The sequence below is a fragment of the Bos javanicus genome, chromosome 10 (assembly GCF_032452875.1).
Source record: "Bos javanicus breed banteng chromosome 10, ARS-OSU_banteng_1.0, whole genome shotgun sequence".
NCBI lineage: Eukaryota > Metazoa > Chordata > Mammalia > Artiodactyla > Bovidae > Bos > Bos javanicus.
This window is the reverse complement of record NC_083877.1, coordinates 87517156-87524674: the sequence shown is the minus strand read 5'-3', so window position 1 is coordinate 87524674 and position 7519 is coordinate 87517156. Positions and strand designations below refer to the sequence as shown.

The 7519-nt window shown below is 48.2% G+C and overlaps 1 protein-coding gene across 1 annotated transcript; it reads right to left on the bottom strand.

Annotated features, from left to right (window-relative positions):
- Positions 1 to 1882: 1882 nt before the first annotated feature.
- On the bottom strand, positions 1883 to 2621 carry LOC133255006 (rho GDP-dissociation inhibitor 1). Its single transcript, XM_061429547.1, has one exon. The coding sequence runs from the start codon at positions 2582 to 2584 to the stop codon at positions 1970 to 1972; it is 615 nt and encodes a 204-aa protein (XP_061285531.1). The 5' UTR covers positions 2585 to 2621; the 3' UTR covers positions 1883 to 1969.
- Between the last annotated feature and the right edge of the window lie 4898 nt (positions 2622 to 7519).

The window sequence follows — 7519 nt, the reverse complement described above, 5'->3', positions numbered from 1 at the left end:
ATAAAGTCTGTCACTGTTTCCTTTGTTTCCCCATCTATTTGCCATGAAGTGATGGCACCAGATGCCATTATTAGCATAACCTGTATTAAGTCCAGCTCAGCCTGGGGAGTCCTCACACCTTTGTCTGGCCTTGTGACAGGGAAGTAGAATGTATAGGGAGAATTTTCACTTTCTCTGTATTGTTTCAACTTTTCACAATAATATTTTATCAGGAAAAAATTAAATACATTTCTATTGTGAAATAGCACAAAATTATGTCCTTCTGTTTTCATTTTTTAAATAATATTGAGACCATGTTCTTCATCCCACTGTGAAAACTGATTTTTATCATTTAACCTTTAATCATATTCTACATCATTAATTTTTAATATCAGTATGTTCATGGCTGCCTAATATTCCACCATACAAACTGCCATACATTAAAAAAAAAATCACTTGCATGTTTAGTCACTTTGGCTGTTTCCAGCTTTTTGCCATTATAAAAAAGTGTTGTGATGCATCCTTTTACATGTAATTTTCATTTTTATTTTTGATTATGAAGGAGCTTAGAACATTCCATTCAAAAAGATGCTTCTCTGGCATATTGACTATTTTGAGTTAAAGGCAGGTGAAAAATAGCAAATATAGGAAAAATTCTAATCTTCCTTCTTTTTCTTAAAAAGTGAAAGTGAAAGTCGCTCAGTCATGTCCAGACTCTTTGCGACCCCATGGACTATACAGTCCATGGAATTCTCTAGGTCAGAATACTGGAGTGGGTAACCTTTCCCTTCTCCAGGGAATCTTCCCAGCCCAGGGATCAAACCCAGGTCTTCCGCATTGCAGGTGGATTCTTTACCAGATGAGCCACAGGGAAGCCCTTCTTAAAGGTAGGAAATAAAATTCTCATATGAAAAATGTCCTCCCTGGGAACTCCCCTGGTGGTCCAGTGGTTAAGACTCTGAACTTCTACTGCAGGGGGTGCTGGTTCTATCCTAGTCAGGGAACTAAGATCCCACATGCCACAGTGTATGGCCCTCCCCTCCCCCCCAATAAGATGTTTTCCTTATACCAAGGAAAGTAGCATTCTTATGAAGGACAAAAAGTTGAGACTAAGAGAATGCTATAAAAAGAGACTCTGTTAAAATAATTATTATCTTTCATTAGCCTCCCCTCATAGTTAAGTCACTTTTTCACAATGGTCCCTCTTTGTTCAATCTAACATAAAACCAAGGAGGTTTTGCCATTTCTTTGGGTCTTCCTGTGTCATATAAGATATTTATTAAGTATCAGTTTAGTTCAGTTGCTCAGTCGTGTCCAACTCTTTGTGACCCTATGGACTGCAGCACTCAAGGCTTCTCTGTCCATCACCAACTCCTGGAGCTTACTCAAATTCATGTCCATTGAGTTGGTGATGCCATCCAACCATCTCCTCCTCTGTCATCCCCTTATTCAGTATATTTGTTTTTTTTTTTTTCACATGTTAAGGCATCATGGTTAGACCGTTACTGACAGTGATGGATGGGCTGACCGGGGAGAAGTGAAAGCTGGAGGACAACCGGCCCCACGAGGCCCCATGCGGTACACCCCACCCCCACCAGGAAGGGGGCGACAGGAGTCCAGGTAACGTAACAGAGAAGGCCCAGGGGACCTGAGCACCCTGAACCCCACTGCGATGCCTGACTCCCGTGCCAAGGACTCAGGTCGGGTCAGGACAGTGGGGGAATCTCGAGGGATACAGAAGGGGAGGTCGAGGCCTCCCTCCCCACAGCACAGGCGGAAGCAGCAACAACACTAGACCACCGAGGAGGCTGGGGCCAGTGGGCTGGGAGGGTAGAGGAGGGACAGGCCAGCCAGGAGGCAGCCCAGGGGCAGTGGTGGCAGCGTGGGCGGGCCCTGTCAGCACTTTGGTTTGGGGTCAGGGGGTTGGGGTGGTGGGGTGGGGCGCGTCCGTCCTTCCGTCCGCCTGCCCTGCCCGCCTCCCGGCAGGGGCTCAGTCCTTCCACTCCTTCTTGATGGTGAGATTCCACTCCCAGGACAGGTGGTCGGTCCTGTCGTCGTCTGTGAAGCGGGACTTGATGTTGTAGCTGCCTCGAGCCAGCATGCCCTTGGGCGCCTCCTCCATGGGGGTCAGGAACTCATACTCCTCCGCCCGGGGCCCATAGCTCCCCACCATGTAGTCGGTCTTGTCAATCTTCACGCCTTTCCTGTACGTGTGCTGGATGTACTTCATGCCAGACACAATCTCTCGGTTCACCCGGAAGGAGATTTTTATCCGATATTCCACACCCTCCTTCAGCACAAAGGACTGCTTCTTGAAGCTTTCCAGATCACCTGTCAGGTCCAGCTCCAGGGGGCCCGGGGCAGTACTACACACCAGGGTTAGTCGGGTCACCACAACATTAGGGACATTGGGGTCAGCAGACACAGCCACACGGCCCAGAAGGGCCTCCTTGTACTTGCGCAGACTCTCGTCGTCCTTGTCCAGCTCCTGGATCTCCTGAATGCTCTTCTGGGCCGGGGGCTTATAGTTGACTGAGTGCTCGTCCTCCTCGTTCTCTGCCGCAATCTGTGCCAACTGCTCAGCTGTGGGCTCCTGCTCAGCCATACTCACCTCTAGCTGGATGTGAGACACCGGAGGATCGTCTGCTTATTCAGTATATTTGTATGCTTTTCTCTCTGTTGATCTGTCTTATGTCAATTTAGGGGCTTTCCAGGTGGCACTAGTGAAAGATATAAGAGGTGGGTTTGATCCCTGGAAGAAGGCATGGCAACACACTCCAGTATTCTTGCCTGGAGAAGCCCCTGGACAGAGGATCCTGGTGGGCTACAGCCCATAGGGTTGCAAAGAGTCAGACATGACCGAAGTAACTGAGCAAGCATGCAGCACATGTCAGTTTAATTGTATGCTCAGGCAAAAGAACCCTAAAGAGTAAAGGTAAAATTTGGCCTCTCCAGTGGTTTTCTGAAATCTTAACTGTGTCACTTCTCTCTGGCCAAGAATTTAGCCTTTCTGAGTCCCAAACAGGACAGGAATGACTCCTGATGGGGGAATCCAGAGGATTTTGTCCTCTGGTGGATAGCTTGCAATGTCTGGAGACAGTTTTTGGTTGTCATATCTGGAGGAGGGAGAGGTTGGGGCAGGCATCTAGAGAGTAGAGGTCAGGGATGCTGCTAAACATCCGGCCCTACATGGAACAATCCCCAGAACAGAGAATTATCCGACCCCAAATGTCAATAGCACCCCAGATTGAGGAACCCTGAAATAGAAAGATCATGAGTGTCCCTTCCTGCCCTGAAAAATCACAGAGGACTGTGATTTTTGGCTCTCTGGAGGGCCTCAGAGACTGGCCAGGGCTGGAAAAAAAGTGTGATCTCACTCTGAAGCCCTCGAGGGGGGATGAGCACAAGGAGTGTTCCCAAACTGCTCTGACTCCTCCAGTCACTGGAGGCGACTGTTAAATGTTCAGAACCAGCCCTAGAGCGTTCAGGGTGGGGCCCAAGAATCTGTGCCTTGGTAATATCAGAATCTCCCGAGGGCTCTCTAAGCAAGATTGGGGTGGGTCCAGGAATCTGGGTGGTTTGTTGTTTGTTTGAAACTCCAAAAGTGATTCTGAGGAATGTATCTTGAAAGTTTATATCTTTAGCTTTGAGGGGTTTCTGTGGGAGTTACCTGCGTATACATTTATTTATTCATCATTCATTCATTCACTGTTGTTCAGTTGCTAAGTTGTGTCTGACTCTTTGCATTCCCGTAGGCTGCAGCAAGTCACACTTCTCAGTCTTCCGTTATCTCACAGAGTTTGCTCGAATTCATGTCCATTGAGTCAGTGATGCCATACTATCCACAGGGTTCTCCAAGCAAGAATACTGGAGTGAGTTGCCATTCCCTTCTCCAGTGGACCCTGTTTTGTCATAACTCTTCACTGTGACCCATCCATCTTGAGTGGCCCTGAAGGGCATGGCTCATAACTTCACTGAGTTACTCAAGCCCCTTCACCATGACAAGGCTGTGATCCATGAGGGGGTCATTCATTCATTGTTGTTGTCATTCAGTTGCTAAGTCGTGTGTGACTCTCAGCGACCCCACGGGCTGTAGGACGCCAGGGTCCCCTATCAATCTCCTGGAGTTTGTGCAAACTCATGTCCATTGAGTTCGTGATGCCATCCAACCATCTCATCCTCTGTTGCCCCCTTCTCCGGCCCTCAATCTTTCCCAGTATCAGGGTCTTCTCCAATGAGTTGGCTCTTCGCATCTGGTAGCCAGAGTATTGGAGTTTCACATGATCTTTATTTTTTGAATGTTGAGTTTTAAGCCACCTTTTTCACTCTCCTCTTTCACTTTCATCAAGAGGCTTTAGAGTTCCTCTTCACTTTCTGCCATAAGGGTGTTGTCATCTGCATATCTGAGGTTATTGAAATTTCTCCTGCCAATCTTGATTCCAGCTTGTGTTTCTTCCAGTCCAGCATTTCTCATGATGTACTCTGCATAGAAGTTAAATAAGCAGGGTGACAATATACAGCCTTGACGTACTCCTTTCCCAATTTGGAACCAGTCCGTTGTTCCATGTCTGTTTCTAACTATTGCTTCTTGACCTGCATACAGATTTGTCAGGAGGCAGATAAGGTGGTCTGGTATTCCCATCTCTTTAAGAATTTTCCAGTTTGCTGTGATCCACACAGTTAAAGGCTTTAGCATAGTCAATAAAACAGAAGTAGATGTTTTTCTGGAATTCTCTTGCTTTTTCTATGATCCAACGGATGTTGGCAATTTGATCCCTGGTTCCTCTGCCTTTTCTAAATCCAACTTGGACATCTGGAAGTTGATGGCTCACGAACTGTTGAAACCTCGGTTGGAGAATTTTGAACATTACTTTGCTAGTATGTGAGATGAGTGCAATTGTGCAGTAGTTTGAGCATTCTTTGGCATTGCCTTTCTTTGGGATTGGAATGAAAACTGACCTTTTCCAGTCCTGTGGCCACTGCTGAATTTTCCAAATTTGCTGGCATATTGAGTGCAGCACTTTCACAGCATCATCTTTTAGGATTTGAAATAGCTCAGCTGAAATTCTATCACCTCCACTAGCTTTGTTTGTAGTGATGCTTCCTAAGGCCCACTTGACTTCATACTCCAGGATGTCTGATCCTGGAGTGAGTGATCACACACCTAGACTCAGACGGTAAAGCATTCACTTTCAATGCGGGAGACCTGGGTTCGATCCCTTGGAAAAGGGAAGATCCCCTGGAGAAGTGGAATCTTCCAGAGGAAGACTGTGGTTCCTATGGGGAACCGCAGTGGCATTTTAAACAGGATTCCCTGGGGAGAGAACAGGCTCTGGGCAGAAGAGTTGGAGAGGCCTGCAGCTGGAAGCCTCCCCCTTCCCACCGCACAGACACCACTGCTCTTCTCTGAGGTTGACTCTTGATCACTTAACTCATCAGTAATATTTACTGAGCATCCACTAGGTGTCGGGCACTGTTTTACGCACCAGGGACACATCAGGCCAAAATTACTGTCCTCATGGAGCTTACATTCTTGTAAAAGGAGACAGATCCTAAGCAAAATAAACACAACTTACAAAGCGTGGCGGAAGGTGTCAGCACTCTGGGGAGAATGCAGCAGAGCTGGGGACGATGAATGCTGGACAGGGGTGCCCACGGGGGTGTGTGTGCAGTTAGGTGCTCAAGTTTTAAGACTGTCCTCTAAGACCTCACTGAGACTATGATGTTTGAGGGTTTCCTTTAAATCTCACATAGCAGTCTCAAGTCACAAGTACACGTGTGTTGGCCGAAGGAGCCTTGTGCCAACAAGATTATCCACCCCTCTAAGGGGCAGAGTGGAAGACAGAGAAGCTGTGCTACAGTTCATGAGGTTCAAAAGTCAAACACAACTTAGTGACTGAGCAGCAACAAGGGACAGAAGCCACCTCTCTGGCCTCTAACCTTGTTCATGGGGCCAAACAAAGAGCTGGACCCTCGTGGGCATTCAAAACTACTTTTTGGATGAATGAAAGAAAAAGAAATGCATACATAATTTTAAAAAATGGAATGAATGAATGGAAAGGGAAAGGAATCGTGCACGCTGGAGTTTGGCCGTCTGGTCCAGGTGTTATAGAATCTCTGCTGCCCTGGCCCAGCCAGCCAGAGACCCTCTTCTAGGGAAGAAAAGGCTGAGACTTGGGCAGGGGAAAGCCCACAGTGGGATGGGGAAGGGTCCCCAGGGCGGGGAGGGTAAGGAGGGATGAGGTGGAGGGAAGTGGAGGGGGCAGAGAGCAGACGGAAGAGCTAGAAGAACAGGAGGGGAGAAAACAAAAGATCAATAAGAGCAGTGGGAGGTGACAGCAGCTAGCCAGTGAGCACTCCTCCCTTGATTAGAATTCATGAACTCCCCTCTTACATTAAGGCTTTATATGACACCTGGCCTTTAATGCAAAGCTGGCTGCGAACATTAAAAATTAAAAGCCGAAGGTAGGCTACATCCATCTCTGATAGCGCAGCTCCCCTCCTATCTGAGGTCTGCACAAAGCTATTACACATTGATAAATTATTTGGGGTAATAGCCGAGATATTACATTGTTTCTGAGTGAAGGTAAAATCTCTCCCTGACACGGGCATTTATCAGGAGTGCCTTTCATCCTATTTATTATGGGCCAGGTGAGCAGGGGCTGCAGCCGCCTGGGGTGTGTGGGCTGGGCCCTCTTCCCTTCCCCCACCTCCCCTCCTTCCCTCTCTGCCACTCCCTTGATGGGGCATTGATGAGCTTGTGACAAGCTAATTATTAACTTAAAGATCTGCACTTCACCTTAAAACAGGCAGGGGCCACTGCAGAAGAGGGAGGTTCGGTTACTAAACAAACACAGCATGGGTCCCTGACCCCACCTTGGCCCCACCTGCAAAAACTGAGTCTCGGCCCATCTCAGCCTGCTCACAGTCACTGGGAGGAAATACACACAGCTAGTGCTCCATCTTGTCACAGCCTCAGCCTCCCCTATCCCATTCTGCAAGCTGGTAGCCAATCAGAGTTGCTGAATTATTGCTCTGCAAAGATTGAAGGTGGGAAGAGAAGGGGATGAGATGGTTGGATGGCATCACTGACTCAATGGACATGAGTTTGAGCAAGCTCTGGGAGTTGGTGATGGACAGGGAAGCCTGGCATGCTGCAGTCCATGGCGTTGCAAAGAGTCGGACACGACTGAGCGACTGAACTGAACTGAAAGGGATGAGGGCTCTGAGGTCTTCATCCCAAAGCCCCCACCCAAAGACACACACCACAGGTCCATCCTGAGTCGAGGCTGGATGCCCTGCCTCCTGCTAGTTCCCAAACTGGTATATCAGCTCCTCTTGCCCTTCCCTAGGCTTTTCCAGCCTCCACACCCTCACTCCAAACTCCTTGACAGTGTCCTCTGTGCTGACACTCCGGGAAGACAGCCTTTGGAACTTGGTGGGGTGGTTTAGTCGCTCAGTCGTGTCCAACTCTTGTGACCCCATGGACTGTAGCCCACCAGGCTCCTCTGTCCATGGGATTCTCCAGGCAAGAATACTG

Excerpts from the sequence above, each read along its gene's own strand:
- LOC133255006 (XM_061429547.1), bottom strand. The coding sequence starts at position 2,584 with ATGGCTGAGCAGGAGCCCACAGCTGAGCAGTTGGCACAGATTGCGGCA.